A 19,164-nucleotide genomic window follows, 5' to 3' on the forward strand; every position below is an offset into this window, starting at 1 on the left:
CCTAATCATTACACAGGGAACTACAGGATGTAAAGAGATGTGACTGCTGTCTGTGAGCGCTAAGCCGTAGGAAGTCGAGATGCCAGATTTAAGTGGGCAATATCCTCTTTGCACTTGTGAGGGAGCTGTTCTTGTTAAATGGGTGCAATCGTGAGCAAACAATCTCCCCGTCTCTCGCCGCATTGTGTGTTTTCGTACTGGACTACGCCGGGGCCAGTCCAGACTCAGACCCAGGGCGGTAAATGGGCTGTAATTTTGAGGAAGCAAGGCCTTCTGCAGGCTACATTGATCTGTCACTGAAAAAGTTAATGAGCGTGGACATGAAGCACGGAGTCTCACCACAAAGACATCAAAGTGCCGCCGCCATGACTGGCCCCGCTGTGAGACTGGCCTTCAGGCAGACACCCAGGCTGCCGCTACCCCTGACTCCCCGGGAGGGGTAGAGGAGTGAGGAGAGGGGGGGTCTTGGCATCATTGCACGTCTCCATCCTTTTCTCCCCCGTCCTTTCTCTCTCTCACACACATACCCATTTTCGGGTGCATGTTTGGCATGTGTTTGTGGATCTAAGCAGGGTTAATTGCAGAGTAGCAGCAACTTATGAGCAGCAAACAAGATTCCTAAACTCCATACTCTCTGCCTCAGCTCACCACCTGCTGCCTGGGAACCTGCTGGCTACACACACACATGGAAAGTAACCCGTTGGCTATCTGCCTTTTCATTCCTCTCTGTCAACAGCAAATAAGAGAAGAGGAAAAAGCAAAATCCAAGAGCAAATATTAGCCTTCGCAGACAAAGGCATTCCAGACAGGGTTGTCACTCTCACTCGCTCATCGTTAAGAGTCCCATCCTCCCCCCAGCCTCCCCTCACACTGCCACTCCTCTTCCTTCCTTGATTTCCTCCCAAGGTCTCTCTTTTCAGCCCTCAGTCAATGCTGTCGCTGACATACTGTGACAGAATGTTATCTCTGTGCTTGTTGTTGTGAAGAAGTCTACAAAGTTGATCAGCTGTCATTTACTGGTAGTAAAATCATTGCTGTGGAAGGAATCAAAGCTCCTTTAAAAAAAAGAAAGAAGCCATGGCTCCTCATATCCATGAATGTGATTCGCTTATTTATTTGACTCAGCCTGGCTCACTCTCCCACTTACTTAAGATTTAAATAGTTCCTTGAGAAATAAGGCTCCCCACTTTTTCCGTAGTCCTCCGTCTGTTCATCGTCTTCCTCCCTCCCCTGCCTCTGGGGGTTCAGATGTCATCCTCATCCTTGTCAGAGGAGTCTAATGGATTGGTCACGCTCAGGGCCCTCCCAGCCTGACTCACAGTGCCGGGGTGAGAGGTCATTGCTAGGGTGAGCTAGGAACCTCGGGGAGAGGACATCCGCTAGACTATTCCCAGCCGCGTGTGTGTGCGTCTTGCAGCTCAGTGTGTACGTGTGCGCGAGTGTATTATTTTCTCAGCAAACACCTTCCCTTTGCCAGTATGCAAGGGCAGCGGGGGGGGGATTTGCACTAAAGCAGTAAAACACACCAAAGAAAATAAAGTTCAGCTACAGGATGTAGCACTGTCAGGTAAGCATACAGTGTTTACTTACACACAAACACACACACACTTGCACACTGCTTGTGTCTGGCATATCCATCATAGCCTCTCGGGGGGCCTCCTGTTCTTTCAGGAGGTCAGAGTTGAAAATGGTGGAGAGGACTCCTTCATAGGCCCACGCATGCAGTGTGTGTGCGTGCGGATGCCAGAACTGATGTGCACAGCCTCGTTGTTGATTAGGTCTAGACCAGTGAGGTGATCGATTGCCGCCACAAGAAACACAAACCAAATGTACGTCTGGCAACACAGCAAGTCAACACAAATGATGATATATGGTTTGACGTTCTGAGGGTCAGCAGCACTTTTTCTACAACAGTTTTTCGTCTTTCTTGTGGGTTTTTTTTTGGGGGGGGGTGGGTGGGGGGGTGGTCTTTCTGTAAGGTCGTTTTTTTCCATTGATGCAGATATGGTATAGAAGAATCTCAGCAGGCATCTTTAATGCAGAGCACATTTCCACTCTGCCGCGCAAATGTGCAAATTTCTTTTGTTTCCTATTTGACTTGGGTGATTTTATATTGCCAGCCCATTGTGTCCTGCCCTCCCCTGCATCTTTATTATCCTTTGTTTCTCGACCACCACCCTCTATCCTCCTATTCCTCCTCCTCCTCTTCCACCCTCTGACTTTTTTTTCTCCACCTCACCTCCCTCTTTCCTAGGTGATGAGTTTTAATTTCATGCCCCCTGCTCTGGCAGTTGCTCCTCTAGCGAGTGCCAGCCTGGGCTTTGTGAAACGAAGCTTCCTTTTGGTGCTACCACTCTGTATCACACACACACACACACAGCCACACACACACACACACACACACACACACACAGCCACAAATATGCAGGCTCTCAGCCCATGGATATGCATCAGCATTCAGGCAGAATTTATAGCCATATGATGATCCAGAGAATGCTCTCAAGAACACGGAAAAACACAAGAGACACGATTACACAAGCAAGCACATTGGCGTGTTTGTACAAATGGGCTTGATATTGTGTTCACACATATGGCACAAGAAGCCAATGTATTCCCACTTATCCCCGTAGCTGTCACCGTATCAGTAATTCATCTAAAGGTATTGGCCTCATCTGGCTCGACAGAATGCTAACCGTACTGGCATGCATCCATTTCTCCGAACAGACGACTCGCAGCCCTGGGGAGTAATCAGTCTCTGTGTTAATGCTTGTGGATGATGATGGATTTGCTTCACCTCCATTGTGTCAATGTGTTGGAAAAGGGAAACACTGTTTCCCTCATTCAGGGATACATTTATCTTTAGGCACCGTTGTCGGCATAAGTTACAACAATAATGTTGAGATACACTTTTGAAGTGCGTCGAATATTTTTATTGATGGAGTGCTGTCGAAGGTAGACAAAGAGAGGCTTTGGCATGAGTCCGTGTGAGTGTGTGTGTGTTGGCCCCTGTGTTAATAATCCATGCCTACAGCTGCACCTCTGTGAGGGTTCATTAACCCTGAACGCTCACTCCTCTCTAGCCTCATCTTCATCTCCTGAGCATTGCAGATCACATCTGCTGCTCCAGGCTGGTCACTCACTAATGAATTCACTTCAAGGCCATATGTGGCACTTCTGAAAAATTTTAAGGAATGCAAGTGGGTAATATCACATACCAAATGAGCAAAATAGGCAGGTAGACCCCCAGTCAACCATCTGGTGATAGGTTTCCCCTTAAAAATCAATCTTCTCAAAACATATTTTCACAACCACCCTTCAGGGCATCAAACCTCGAGGGCCGGTTTGGTTTCATTTGTTCAACCTTTTTGATATCTGCTCTCAGATCTGGAATTTCATTTGTGCAAGGCAACGCATTGAAAAAGTGACATAAGAGCGATGTGTTTTTCCAGAAACAGTGTCATGGTTACGCTGGATAATCCACAGACCTCACCGTGAACGATTCCCATTGGAGCTACTTTTACCAAAGAAATTGTTCCAATGAAAACTGCTCACATTGAGGTCTGCCATAATACTGTGCGAAATAATTGTAAACATCTTGGTCGGTCACAGTAGCAGATCATCTATAACCATTAGCTGAAATTGTTGTCTTTCTCTGTGGTTGTACGGTTTACATCACTCGTCCCCCGGCCTATATTGTGTGTGGGCTGTCAGTGTGGGAGGATGAGGGTATTCCAGAGCATTGAAGAGGGCAGAGTAAACATCCAGAGCAGTCACTGATGTCCATTGTTACGCTCTTTTTCTCAGGACGACTCCCACCCACTGCAGCACAGCTGGGAACAAATCCATTGTCCTTTCCTTCCCCTGCCAGTCTCAGTCTTGACACACACACACACGCGCAAGCACACACACACACACACACACACACACACACACACACACACACACACACACACACACACACACACTCTACCCTTAAGGCTTAGTCATAATTCCAGCTGGGTACCTTTCGTCTCCTAGCAACCAGCACCTCTGAAATGTCTGGCCTCGCACCTCTAGTTTGGGCAGAGAACCCATCCCAACATTAGGAACACACACACACAAACACACACACACACACACACACACAAACACACACACACACACACACACACACACACACACACACACACACACACACACACACACACACACGCACGCAGGCTTAACTCGCTGCCTGATTGAAAATGACTCTGAAAAGTATTGGGCTGTTAGCCCTTGTGGAATGACTTTTCTTTATGCAGCGAAGTTAATGAGGAGCTCTGATAGAAAAGAAAGGCAGAAAATTAAAGCCCAGAGGCTTTGATTCACTTTCATTGCATTTTATCTTTTTTACTCGACGTCCCAGCTCTCTCCCTAAAACTGCAGCTGCCAAAGTCCACAGAGCCCACAAAAAGTCAGTGTCAATATAAGAGGGTATCAAACAAAACAACCTCTAAAAAAAGAGCACAAATTATGCAAATGGTCCAGTTAAGAGGAGGTGTAAATTGTTGCAACCAGATAATTCATGACAAAGATACATTTATCATAGCTACTGTGTTGGAAATTAAACAAGAAATGCGGAGGAGAAAACTCGAGTAATTATTCTATTCTACAGTTCAGGGCTCATCACTCGGGGTCCAGAGTCAAACAAAGCAATTACAAATATAATTTTTTGAGTTCATGTGTGTGTGTTTTGTTGGTCTTTAAGCACTGACACCAGAGTGAGCAGAGCCATTTTCCTTCCTGGCAGCCTCTCTCATGTAATATTCAAACAGATTTCCATAGTCTCAGAGACCCTGCAGTTACTTATTCATAGCTTCACAAATGCCTTTACTGACCCTTGACATGTAAACACACCTGTCACCAGAAGGAAATGTCGCCTACTGGAAGCTGTCCTCACACGCGCGCACACACACACACACACACACACACACACACACACACACACACACACACACACACACACACACACACACACACACACACACACACACACACACACACACACACACGAGCGCGGTGACGGCCGACCAGTGGTGAACCTTGACCTCTTTACTTATGTAACAGGGTGTCTGGGATGAGCAGATGGAGATGCTACTGAAAACACACACGTAGCCGCTGTAGCTACACAACAGGCTCAGCTTGTTAAAGTTGTGGACAATGTAACTACACAGGGTTGTGGCAATTACAGAGATGTCGCATTGTGGTCATAAGAGCCTGTGACTATTCGGGTAGATCTGCTTTTTAAAACATTTCTTCCTATTACAAGTTTCAAATTTTTGCTGCCGGTTGTATATAAAGAAGAGGCAAGTTGAATGAAGCCACAGTTACCCTGTGTCTTGTCATTTCAATTACGAACCTTTTACTTACGTCCTCTTCCTTATCTTCCATCACAAAATAAATAAGTTTTTCATTAAAAGATATCTTTTTTTTTAGGCAAAAAAATGCCCCAAATTCCCCGCTCCTGATGTCTCTACTGGAAATTGTTTCGATTTTGTTGATCGAAAAATTGATCGTGACAAAAATATCCAGCACATTGATCAATGACGAAGTAGTTCGTTCTTTCTAAAAGTGAGCTATAAACACAAACAGCACACTATTGATGGTTGCGAGGCAAACCCTGCAATCATTCGTCTACCGTAAATGACAAAGTGAATGAATGTGAAAAAGTGACTTTGGTTCGAGTAATCATAGCATGATACAGTCCTCTAATGTATGACATATTTAAACAGTGATGTAGAGGTGCTCTCAACAGACGGAGCCTTTATGGTAGGACTGTCGTGCGCTGTGACGCACAAGTCTAAAAGCACCCTAGGTCTTTTTGACAAAGTCGTCTGGGCAACAGCTGCTCTTGTCTTCAGCTAAACACAAGTCACCTACGCTGTGCGTTTTAGTGCAGAGATACTGGGATGAGAGGGGCCTGACTCGCTGCTGATTACATTACCAGTCCTCCGCGTTGAGATAAGGTGTGTGTGTGTGTGGGAGTGAGAGCACCGCATGTGTGTTAATGCGTGCCTTGGAGGGGGCACTTGTTTGCATGCGAGCGTGTCCCGTTCAGAGATAAGGTGATACATGGCCGGGGTGAGTTGTGGGCTTGACGTCAGCCACAATGCACCTGTCTCATACATCACGGTGAGCAGGAGGCACTGGCGGGAACCCAGAGAAGAGCCCGCAGCCTGCGTTGTTCCATCGCCTCACCCCCCTCTCTCTCTCTCTCTCGTCTGTTCCGTGGGACAACTCAATCTCCCACTCGGTGCGATGTGGCCGCATTTTCCCCACGGCAAAAATAATGCATATATATATGACGTATTTGAGTCAGTGCACACCCTCAAAGTGTGTAATGAGGAAACAAACATTGGATTATAAGTAATTGTATATCCAATAAGAAGAAAATGAAATGAGGGGAAATAATGCTTCCCCCACACTACTAATGAGGTCTACCGTTTGGACTAGGTGTCCTTGAATGTGTGTTTCAAGACAAGTAGCTTTGGGCTGTTTTTAAGTTTAGCTTTCTGAGGGAATTGTACTGAGAACAGGCTCAAAATGAACTTAGCTATTCTGCTCACCTTCCCTCTGGCTTAGTCCTCTCCTCTCCTCTCTCACTGATACTTTCCATGTGTGATGGCGACTGAAGTAATGACTGGGGGGGTTTCACTCTCAACTACAATGGGGGAGGCTGTGTACCAGTTCCTCAGAGAGAGAAAGGCAGAGGAAAGAGAAGGTGATCCATGCAGGGTATCATTTTGGTCACCATTCATCAAATCTCCCGCTCTCCGTGTGTCACGTTTCTATTTTTTTTTTTTTTAACTCTCCTTCCCCCCCGGAGCTTTTTTTCTTCCCTGCTCTGCATCTCGGTGCAACTCTGCATCACTACAAAGTGGAACGGTGTCCATTAAGTGTCTGGAAGTGTGTTAGGTTTTACGCGTTGATTGAAGCAGCCCCTGACTGTGTGCATCTCAGTGAGAGTCCTCTGATCTGATATCAGCCGCCTGTGGTTAGGTGTGGTGGATCTGTCATCGCAGCGGCTCAGTAACACTGACCTCAGACCAGCGCTTCCAGGAAAAGCTGTCATCCGATCTGCTGGATCAGATTTCCACTTTGTAGGTAGACAGCCCTTCACAAAGAGGCATCTATAAGCAGTTTAGCGAGACCACACAATGTGTGTGTGTGTGTGTGTGTGTGTGTGTGTGCGCGCACCACCCAGATTGCCTTTATTGTCTTTTCTAAATGCCTCCTTCCCTTTTACTACTGTCCCGACCCAGTGTAAAACATGAGTCCAATCTACGAAATGATTTCCAGGCTATTCTCACAGATTGAAATCATCATTTCTGGCTCGGTGGAACCTCGCTGGCTGACGCGGGGATAGGTAATGGACGGATGTTGAGAGGTGTGTGTTCTCTCACCCTCCCTGCTTTCCTCTCTCTGTCCTCTCACACTGCTCTTCCATTGTCCAGCAGGTAGACAGCATGATGGATGGATGGGGTTTGGCCGTGTCACTGTGCAAAACGGTGCTATCGTACACCCCGCCATCAGTTGATAGGGGCCTGTAAGCGTTTTGTCATGATCGATGCCGCTCAGCCCCGCTTCCATCACTCAGCCTGACTGCCAGTGAAAGGCTTGGACATACTCAGAAACACAAGTACACATAATGGCAGGGGGAAATTAGGGTGAACGGGGAGCCGCGAGAAGGGATAGATTTTCTCCCGTCCTTCTTTTCTCTGCCATGTTAACTCTTTCATTTACTTCACGGGTGGCGGCGGAGCGCGCCGGCCAAATGTATGCGCTCATATGGGATTTTTAAGCCCCCAAATACACACAGACATCATGAATCATTTATAGTGAAAGAGGAGATGTTAAACTAGCTCCGTCTTGATTCTCTTGGTGTGTGTGTGTGTGTGTGTGTGTGTGTGTGTGTGTGTGTGTGTGTGTGTGTGTGTGTGTGTGTGTGTGTGTGTGTGTGTGTGTGTGTGTGTGTGTGTGTGTGTGTGTGTGTGTGTGTGTGTGTGTGTGTGTGTGTGTGTGTGTTTGTCAGCCCTCATGTGGATTTGATAAGTTCCCCTGACATTGTGTTTTCTCTTGGTGGTTGTTGAGTGTTCCAGTCTGGGAGCACTGTGTGCTCCTCATTGGCTGTGTGAGCTGTAGATGATTAGAGTGGAGCCCATCCATGAAATCCCCTTTAGGTCCCATTGACAGGAGTCCGTCTGTGGATGTGTGTGTGTATTATGAGAGCGAGACAGAGGGTGTTCTGCTGGCCGTATTTTTCAGCATAGTATCATCAGTATAAATCACAAACCCTCTCCAGATGCACCCACATGGCCTCCTCTCTCCCCTGTCAGCATGCGCAGAGGCCTGAGACATCAGAGGGTTAAATATATAAATGAGTGCTCCGCTAGAATGGTCCGCGGGGTCTGCTGGAAATAAGATAATGCTGCTTAATGACTTATTTCCTGACGTCCACATAAATAAATAGAGAAAAATGATACTGCAGTGGAAAGAGAGTGGGAGAGAGAGTGCAGTGATGTGACATGCCGCTTCATTCGAAACATTCTCCATGGGTGTTTGTACAAGTTTTGGTGGACTGCTGTTGACAATCGCTTTCAAAAGGGGAAGTAGAAAAAAAAATCTTCAAAGGAAAACAGATGCTATTGAATTATGCTGCATTCGGTATCAGTGCAGTGTTTGTTTTTCATTAGGATTCTTTGTAAAGTCTATATTTAGTCCTGGTAGAGAGACATACGGCGAACGAGCCAGCCTCTCCTGGGTTTTTGTGTGAGAGTTTTCCTAAACCAGCCTGTTTATTTGTCTCTTTATAAAAGCAGCAGTTTCTCCTTCCCCACTTATCAAGTCCTCCTCCCACTGAGCTCCATCCAGCTCTCTCCTCCTCCTCCTCCTCTCATCTCCACCACAAAGGGACTAGAGAAACACTTTACACACTGTGCGTGCCCGCGTGTGCGTCTGTGCGCATGGTAATTTGTGTGAACATGAATGAAGGATTTTATTTTTAAGACTGTGCTCTGACCTCCGGATGATAATGGTAATCACGACGAGGATGACAGTGGTGGCAGTGGTGGTGGTGGTGTCTGGCTCCATTGGCCAGATTGCACCGACTGCGATATGGAGGTATTAAAACACTGAGGGTAGACAGGAGAGAGAAAGTCGGGGGCCTGCAGGCCTGTTTACCATTTTACTGACGCGAGAAAGCAAGCAAAATGTGAAGGTGTGTAGAAAGAAGGATGAGCAAGCATACAGCGTGAGGGTGAGAAGGAAGGCGGGGATACTCTTAACCACACACAGAAACACTCTGGGCCACACATGCATACGTGCCTGTGTTTTGGCAAGCACCCAAAGGCCCTGCAGCCTCGATCCATCCTCCTCCTCACCTGTTTTTGTTATCCCCCACTCTTAACACATCCCTCTTTTTTTTTCATCCGTCTGACAACGCAGGTTATTATTTCTTTTCGTCTCGTTCTCTGTAACCCAGCCGAAAACGTGTCTTTACATAAATGCACCATGTTAACATATTTAGCTTCTTTCTTTTTTTTCCACTTCTCAAGTGGCGCGTCATGTACTCTTTAAAGCTCAGAAATTGTCCTTAACAAGCTGCCTCTCAGTGCCGGTCAAACAGCAACCCTTTTACACCGATCGAGTCGGCATTTACTTCCTACTTCCCCTCCCTGCTCCTACTGGTGTCTAATCACTGAAAGAAAGAGCTGGGGTTTTTTTTAAAGTCTTCTGGGGCAAGTCCAAGTCAGGTTAAGTGCCCATAATAATGCATTACAGGTACATTGCCGGCAATTAAAATGAAAGCAAAATATTTAAATGTCATGCATTTCAAAGTGTTGAAGATGAACTTTTTTAAAGCACAGTAGATGCAGTGACTAGTGTGAGTTTAACATTTAGAAATCGTGCCTTTGACGCATGTTAAGACCAAATGGGAATTTGGACCTAAATAATTCAAGCGTTGCTTTGTTTGTGTTTGTTTATTTGAATGTGGTGCTCCTTTTCTTGCAATTTGTGTCATTAATTGGTACGTTTTCCATTTTCAGCCACTTCCTTCTTCAGGGCCGCCGTTTGTGTGTGTGGTTGTTAATGTTTGTGTGTGTGTGTGTGTGTGTGTCTACTTGTGGTGGTTTGGAGGGAGGAAGAAGGTAGTTAGCAGTTAGTGGCAGCACGCTGCCATTCTTTTAACAGCCCGCACACACCTCATTAACTCCCTTAATGAGTAAGTAATCAGACACACTGCCGCTCTCTTTCTCTGTCTTTTTCTCCCTCTGTGAATGGTAGAGTGAAATTAAGAGCAATTGGCGAGGATAAACATTTTCTTATCGTGCGGTCGAGTCAAGAAATCAGGAAAACAAACACTATTTTAGTTGCGCACACACAAACACACACACACACACACAGACACACACGCAGACTTAAATAAATGGACTTACTGTACACTGGCACATCTGCAAGCACCACATAGGCTCCTCTTTTCAGGAGCAGCAGGTATCAGTATGAAATCTAATTGATACAGTTCTACTAGTTTTCAGGACAGCGATTCAAAAATGTTTTCTGAGCTCGACCAAAGTGCCAACCCAAAGCTTTGGTGGCTATTACCAAACTTTAAATAAACATTTATTGACTTTAAAAAAATATTTTCCAAAAAAACCATGATAAAAAAATATCTCTCTCCATTTACTTGACTTATACCAGCATACGGTTTCCAGAAAAGACAAACAAAGAGTTAAGTAAATGTGAACAGTAGGTGTGAAGCTGGGTCACTGAAAAGAGGGTGCACAGTTCCACATATATCCCTTAATGACATGGTGTGTTTTGCTCCTGTGTGTAAACTCTAAAACCAACAGAAGATCAGATCATCCCGTCTGATTTATGAGGCCGAGGTGATGAGATCTTTCAGATATGAAAGAGACAATTGATTGTGTTGGCGTAGAGCTATGTGTGTGCGTGTTTTCATTTGTGCATGAGAAGATTCTATATTCCTTTACCCTCCCACTTGTTTCTTCTTTCTGTCCCTGAGGTGACTGAGCCGTTGCAGCAACATCTTTAGCCGTCAGTAATAAAGATTAAAGAATTGAAAGGACATTAAATGCTAATGTCTTTACACAGCTTTTTTTTTTTGGACTGGTGGAATTGACATCCCATCGTGTACAGTATTAGTGCAGTGTACTGAGATAGAGATCAGAGGTTAATGATGTGAATCAGACAGGCACCAGACATTACCTTCAGTGCGCGGCTAATCTCCAGACCGGGCGCCTTGAGCTATGTCTGATAACATTGCTAATTATTCCAGATATAGACTCTGCAGGGATTCCTGTAAACAGGCATATCAGCGGCCACGTTTATCGTCCGAGCACTTTACACTGACTAAAGCGATACCGTTGTTTAAGATCATGTGTGAGTGAAACCTTAAAAATCCTGACCGCAGCGTGTCGGGGGGGGGGGGGGGGGGTTGTGGTAGTTCGCAGAGCGAGGACACACCTGAAAACATGTGTGTTACTTCATCATTAGGGCTACAATGGGAATGAACTGTTAGCAACGTCACCTAAAGAGAGCCAGGCTACAGTAATGAACTAACTGCCCGCTCCAAGGCATGTAGTGCATTAGGCTAAATCTATACCAGGTCGAGGTCGTTTTGAACACTATTGCATATTAGCCACACTTCACTCTCGCTCACTCAAGACATTGCTCCACGCACCTGTAATGAAAAAAAGGCCGGCGGGCGCGATGTGTGCAGGAAATAAGGGAAACGCAGAAAGTCGCAGGTCTGACATCATTAGACGGCACTCTCGTCAGAGGCCTGGAGGCTGCAGCCGTGCCTCGGGGTAGTCTTCATAGCACTGTAATGAGGGCATGGACGGAGTCTAGGCGGCGGAGGGTGCAGCGTGGCTCTGAAGGTTTCCATGAATCCTGTTTAGCCTGAACCGAGTCTGGAGCTCATGACCTGTGCTCCTGCTTCTTATACTTCACTCTGTCTGCCCTCTGCCCGAGCAGCGCCTCACAGTCCGACGACCCCGATGTTGTCTACGTCTGAAAGGCAGAATGATTTGATGGCGATTTAAAAAAACAAACAAACAAACTGCTTTTGTTTAGTTTTCAATCTCTCTAATATTTCTTGCCATGCCAAGTTTGGTTGTCTTAGCTGCGTTTGGGGCTGCATCTCAAGTGATGCACTGTGGTGGTATGCGCTGAAGGGCAGTAGCATGAAATTTACTGTCACGACTTAGCAATGGAGACGATGGTGGCCGATATCCCTCTTTGTGGTGATCGCTCTCACATAGTCGTGTCTGTTTGCGAAGGGATCGGTGCTTCCCTGGAGATCCGCTTCCAAACTAATCAGAAATGTTAAACATCGCAGGGCCAACGCAGCCGGGCTGAGCTTAGAAAATACCAGTGAGGGGCAACCACAGACTATGTAAAGTACAGCATGGTCTCCCACAGAAATGTCCTGTTTGCCGTTTTGAGTGTAAATGCAGAAATGTAACGTTGCTAAATTTAATGCTGCTCTGGCTCCCGTAGGAGTTGAACCCGACGATAAATACTTAAAGGACACAGAAGACTGCAGACTCCAAACCATGACCACTGTGATTATTCTGTTCGATGTGACGGGAGAGTGAAAGAATCAGGCAGAGAGGGAGAGAGAGCCAATGTAAGTAATTGAGAGAAAGGCAGACTTTCTGGCACGACAGATAGCATCATTTAGGGGTTGTCATGGGGCTTTTTTTTGGGCAACCGTTGTCCCAGAACAGACCTGCAGTTATGAGGCGACCTCCCACGACCTCAGCATTTAATCCAATCAAACAGCACCATAAGTGGGAGCATATAGATCACTCCGGCCAATCGTGTTACAGCGTGCTAACAGGATTATGGGGGTTTTAGTGTGTGGATTCCACCCTAGAGCTTTGGGTTTTACTACTTACACACATAGCATTGTGTTCACATTGTCAGAGCCTTCTTGCCTCGTCTTGCGCCCCAGCCTCTCACGCCTGTCTCCGTCTCTCTGACTCTCTCCCTGTACCTTGCTCCCACTTTCGCCTCTGGCACTCCGACCGTGCTGTCCTAGCACATAAGTCTGTTATCGTTTCATATCGTTACCCGGGAGCGAACACTCGCACACAGGCGCGCACAGAGAAGACATATACCGCACTCCAGATGTCCATGGGGAGACGTCATTAACAGTGTGTCTGCACTGCAGCGTTGCCGTGTGTTTCGGATGTATAGTGTGTGTTGCATGAAGGTGAGCGGAAGGTGAGAGGACTAATTAGTCATCAGGTAGGGTGCAGGGCCAGGTAGACCGAAAGCATTCCTCTTCTGTGGATCAGCCGCATTGATAAGAGGCACCATTACTGCCCCGGTGCCAGACTGACTCTGCTTTCAACTCTGCTATCAGGCTGTTTTGTCACGAGAACAACAATAGAGCTGGCGGGAGCACAACCGCTCTTGCTCTGATTCCTGCCAGCGAGAAAGGGCACAGAGCTGGTGTGTATGATTCCGCAAAATGTGGCAGAACAAATAGATTGTTATTGTGTAATAGTCTAAATTGCCTGCTAACTGTTTTACCGGACCGTTGGGTGAGAGCAGATGTTGCGCAGATCTGCACGGCGAATCGAAGGCAAAAACCTCAGATGTAAAATTAGAAACGCGCCATCAGACGGAATATTTATGTTGTCTTTGAAGGCAAGCCAGCGATGTGTCCACATCAGTACACGTACGTCTCATTTTTGGGAGTTGAGAATAGCAGCCAGATAAATGCTCTTGTTTATCCAAGCTGCAACCGTGCACATTTCATGGTCATGTGATGTTAAAATATGCAGCCATCTTCTAATGGGGTGAGGTAAAGTCACAGTCGGCTCCCAGCATGCAGTCCGATCCTTTTACTGTGCACACGCATTCATGTCCCGTGAAATATTGAAGGGCACTGTATATATTAGAGCAAAATGCTAAATTTTATTATGGTGAATGTTCAAAACTTGCCTTGGAGTTAATATGATCAAACTACAAAACAGCAAAAATCCAAATCCCATTTTTAATTGTGGTGTATTTGCCGTGGCCCACGGAGCACTTTTAATTTCTGCTACGCTATAAAGGCACAAGCACCCATTCATTAGACAAATTGCAAAACACAACCGCTGTAGCGTTTTCTCGTTCCCCCTCTTTTGTATCCCACCGAAACAATGTGCAATATTCATTCCAAGAAAAAATTCTGGAAAGGATAAACCCCCGGGGACGTTACAGTATGTGAGACTGATGTGTTCTGGGAGTCCTGGGAGCTCATTTTAACAGTACCCCCATGGAGTTTTTTTTTTTCAGAAGTGTGGATACTTGTTGCGTGCTGTGGTCTGCATGAACACTGAATAAGTAATAGAAGAGTAATAGTCAAAATCCTGTGAAAACAGTTGTGCAGTTTTATAGGTTCTGGTGTTAAACTTTACCCTCTCTATGGGCGACCATGAGCACTCTGTTTACGTCTGTTGGAGCTGTGGGAGCCCTCAGAGTGTGTGTGTGTGTGTGTGTGTGTGTGTGTGTGTGTGTGTGTGTGTGTGTGTGTGTGTGCGTGTGCGTGCGTGCTCGTGCGTGCGTGCGTGCGTGCGTGCGTGTTTCAAGAAAGGAGCCCCTCTAATAGCGCCTTGTGTGTGTCTGTGTCTGTCTGTCTGTGTGTGTGCAGAAGAGGGACTCAGCCTTTCACAATGAGGTTAGCTCACCATTTAAATGGCAGACAAAAGACTCTGCTAATTAAAACTATGGCTACTTGTGTTTCACTCATTCTCCCTCCTCTCCTCTCCTCTCTGACCCTCCCCTCTGCTCTGTCACTCGCTTACTTTCCACACACATGCACTTTTCAAAAGACGCATTTGTACCCACCGTTAAGTGCTGGACACACACACGCACACACAAATTCTAAAATCGAATTCTTTGTGTGTGCAACGGCGTCCTAATGAATCGGCCCCACAGGATCAATGAGGGAGCCCCTCATTGGTCGTTTGTTCAGTCTGTGTGCAGGCAGGCGAGTTGGTCACCTCGCACCGCAGCAGCATGGTCAAGGAACAGGGAACAAATTATAGCATGAGTGAACACTGAGTAACACAGCCACTGTAAAATAACCACTCCATTGTGAGTGGAGCTCTCCGTGCGGGAGCACACCTCATGGTTTTGGCACACGTCGGAGAGCGAAACAGACTGCCCTCAGCTTTCTGTTCTACACCGATGAGTTTGTTGAAAGAAGGAGTGACAAGGCCTTGCTTTGAACACTGGAAGTCAAACATTTATGGAGGAGGTTGTTGAAAAAGTGTTGATGCTGCTCCGAAAAGAAAATCCATATAAACAAACCTCACCAAGCCACCGTCAAGGAGTAAGTTGTCTGTATTATAGCTCATGTTTGCTTATTGTCTTCACAGAGATCTGAGTGAGAACTTCATCCAGTCCATCCCCAGAAAAGCGTTCAGAGGAGCAACCGACATCAAAAACCTGTGAGTGCCTCATTTCAACCTTTTTCAGCAGCGATGGATTTACTCTGAGCTGCACCAAATTGTTATTCTCGTTATTGATTCATGGTCGGTCTATAAAATGTTAGCAAATGGCAAAATATGTCCATGACAAGAGCCCAGAGTCGTTTGGTCTATTGGCCTGAAAGTCAAAGATATTCACATTAACGTCTAAGAAAATCAGACCATATTTGATAAGTTGGAATGGGAATTTTTGCTTCAAGAAATGCTATTAATCAGCTACATTTTTTAGTTGATCAGTGACAATATGGTTGTAAAGAGTGGATCGACACTATCCAGAGTGAAGGAGATCACATTGAAAGCTACTGTAAGTGAACAGCAGAAGAATGAGTCAGTAAAATTCCAGTATGTTCATGTTGTTTTCCCTTATCTGGAGTTAATGACGCTGCGTAATATAGAGTTTGTGTGTGCATGTTCAGTGGATTGTATATCACTCTGATTGAATACGCTACCCACCTCGTATGCACACGCAGCTCCCCAAAGATGCCTTGTCGCTATTGTGATTAACATCTTCACCACTGAGTGTATGCACACACACGCGCGCGCACACAGATTTATGACGTGTATCAATGCAGATAAACAACCGATGAAGTCGCCTTTTGCTGCTCTTCGGGATACATGAGCTGTGATGACTGAACCAGTATCGATTTACCATAGTCCATCAGTGTACTGCTTACTGTATCGATGATAACAACTACCCCACAGGGAGACGGAAAAGATTGTGTGTGTCTTGTGTAACAAAGCCTCTCTGTCTGTCCTGTGTGCTCTGCAGTCAGCTGGATAAAAACCACATCAGCTGCATCGAGGATGGAGCCTTCAGAGCTCTGAGGGGCCTGGAAGTGCTGTAAGTATCTGAAGTGATGGTATTTAACCGGCCCCTCCCTGTATCGTTCCAGTAAAGTTAGATTAAGAATTGAGTTCAATTAAGACATTGTTTTTGCCCTGCCAATATCCACGACTAATATATATGCACACACAGCACAGGCCTTTAATCAGTATGGCCTTGGTTATTATGCCGATATACCCCCAGTGGGCCTCGCGAGGGGGCCTGCATGGGGACCAAGCTCCATTAACTCATTGTTCCACACAGTTGACAGACGCGCTCCCCTCCAACACATTAACGCCCCTCCGACCCTCTCCTCCTTCACCCCGTTGAGCCCTGGGCGGGCCAACTGACAAGGGAGCTCCGACCATCTCGATGAAAAATCCCATTCATGCAGGCGCTCCACCCTGGATGTTGTGCAGTTTTATAAACATTCAATTAATCATCCCTTGTCAAAAATCATAATCACAGGCCTCTGATGGAGCGCTCCACCTGAAACAATGTAGACGAACAGTGACAAAGGCACTCTGACAGCCTAGTTATTTTCATGGGTAACGACTGAGCTCGGCTTGTGTGTTTGCGGTGGCTTTTTTTTTTAGGGGGTGGGAAAACAAAACGACAAAAAACTTCATTAAAGTCTGCTTTCATGGCATGGATGAATTGCAGATGTAGTCATAGGATTGTCGTAATGGTGAAAGAGGCAGTGGGGGTCGGGGGGGGCGGGTTTGATGGCGCCTGTATGCATAGGTTTTATGGGGGAGGAGGACAGGTTGTGTTAAAAGGGGGAGCAGGTTGAAAAATGGTAAAGGGTTATTAGGCTGATTGAAATGACCTGATTCTCTCACTGCAGCTGATGCCCAGGGTTCGAGAGAAGGTGCGTGTGTGTGTGTGTGTGTGTGTGTGTGTGTGTGTGTGTGTGTGTGTGTGTGTGTGTGTGTGTGTGTGTGTGTGTGTGTGTGTGTGTGTGTGTGTGTGTGTGTGTGTGTGTGTGTGTGTGTGTGTGTGTGTGTTGTACATGTCTCAAACTACAAGTTGGGGCTCTTGTGATCGTGCTTGTATGTGCATGCGCGTGTGTATATTTGCATGCATGACTGTACGTATGTGTGGGAGGTGCGAGGGCTTCCCATCTGCGCGGAATGAGGTGTTATTCCCAGTGGGATGCCACAAAGAGAGATGGGGAGAAAAAAGAGGAAGGGAAGGGGGAGCTGGGGTGGATTTTAAATATGGAACCATAGAGGACAGGCGCAACAAAACTCTTTTAGAAGTATAAATTTAAAAAACGCTTTTCTCCCTTACACTGACAACGTGTTGACATGATTGGTCTTTTTCTTTCCTTTCTTTTTCGTCACAGAACGCTGAACAACAACAACATCAGCAGCATTCCAGTTTCCAGCTTCAACCACATGCCCAAACTGCGAACCTTGTAAGTGTCACCTGTCCCACCACAATCATTTCAATAAGATTATATTCCACATGCATGCAGGCGCAGTGGAGACAGTGCTTCAGTCCTATGTATATGATCTCAATGTGAGCAGATACTGTAGGTTGTGTCATTCCAGACATTGCTGGGAGTCAGCCATGACAACACCACAGAGGGGTCTGTAGCAATGCCAAGGGCCATTATCTCCTCCAGCTAAAGCACACACAACAACAACTTGGCCAGATAGATGCAAATAGCCCCCGAAGCCTATTGTGTACTGTGCCTCGTGTGTGATTACTAAATCTGAAATTATGTGCAAATTAAAACAATTATCTCGGCTGAAAAGCCCAGAGCCGTGACTCCACTGTTCTTGTGGTGACTGTTTTGGGCTTCCTCGCTCGCAGTGGGGTGACATTATGTAGCCTCCTTTGTTTGTGCTTATACACATATGTGTCTGTGACACATGGGCTTGCAAGTTAGCATATGTGCTCCAGAGGTCCACCGCACCACAGCAAGAGTTATTTTGGACAGACTCAGCATTCCAGGAATGCCGTGTTTGGAGAACTGGGTTTAGAAAAGTCCTCTTTAGTGTTCCTCCATTTTCACAATGTGCCATTTACAATCATCCATGTAGCGTATTATTTGGTGTGTTGTGCCACAGGGAGGGGATGATTGAGATGATTTCTGGAGAAGAATAGACACTTCATGCTATTTTTGTCTTCAGTTGGAGCCATTTCCTTTCATTTTAGAGGCAGAGATCTTTGAACGCATTCATGTTTCATCCTTCATCTCTTTTCACAGCCGTCTCCACTCCAACAATCTGAACTGTGACTGTCATCTGGCCTGGTTGGCCCAGTGGCTCAGACAGAGGCCGACAATTGGTCTGTTCACCCAGTGCACCGGCCCTACTGAGCTGAGGGGACTCAACGTGGCGGAGGTGCAGAAACATGAATTCAGCTGTTCAGGTAGGACTCGTGGAGATGCATTACACTTTGGAAGAAAGACACCGCAACAAGATTGCCTTTCATATCGTCTATTGTTTATTTACACGTTCAGATGAGAGGAAAAGCTTGTTTTCCTGCATCTCAAAAGGGGATGAAATGCCAAGTTTTTGGTCGCAGATGGCTACTTTAATCAGATCATTCAATCGTTCGTGCCAGAAACTCCTCGTCCTTGCTCGTAAATATTCTCCTCCCTTTACGCTCCCACTTTGTTGTGTTTTTTCGTCTCGGTGTATTCACCTGGCAGCCACCTGACAGCTTCTCTGCCGCCGGGCAGCCCTCTGGCTCTCCTCTTGCCCTTTCATGTGTCTCCAGCTTCCAGGGGCTGGCAGCAGTGCCAGGAAAATGCCTGACATACATAAAACACACAGCTGGCGCCGAGGCTGCCCCGACTGA

The 19,164-nt window shown here is 46.3% G+C and overlaps 1 protein-coding gene across 5 annotated transcripts in view; it reads left to right on the forward strand.

The window, feature by feature from the left end:
• The window catches only part of slit1a (slit homolog 1a (Drosophila)), an 88,283-nt gene that overhangs the window by 34,595 nt on the left and 34,524 nt on the right, over positions 1–19,164 (forward strand). For all 5 annotated transcript variants that reach the window (XM_035605215.2, XM_035605216.2, XM_035605217.2 and 2 more), the window contains exons 6-9: positions 15,417–15,488; positions 16,297–16,368; positions 17,699–17,770; positions 18,569–18,732. In XM_035605215.2, the coding sequence (XP_035461108.2) occupies positions 15,417–15,488; positions 16,297–16,368; positions 17,699–17,770; positions 18,569–18,732 (380 nt within the window). The remainder of the gene's footprint in view (positions 1–15,416; positions 15,489–16,296; positions 16,369–17,698; positions 17,771–18,568; positions 18,733–19,164) is intronic.

The sequence above is a fragment of the Scophthalmus maximus genome, chromosome 10 (genome assembly GCF_022379125.1).
Source record: "Scophthalmus maximus strain ysfricsl-2021 chromosome 10, ASM2237912v1, whole genome shotgun sequence".
Classification (NCBI taxonomy): Eukaryota; Metazoa; Chordata; class Actinopteri; order Pleuronectiformes; family Scophthalmidae; genus Scophthalmus; species Scophthalmus maximus.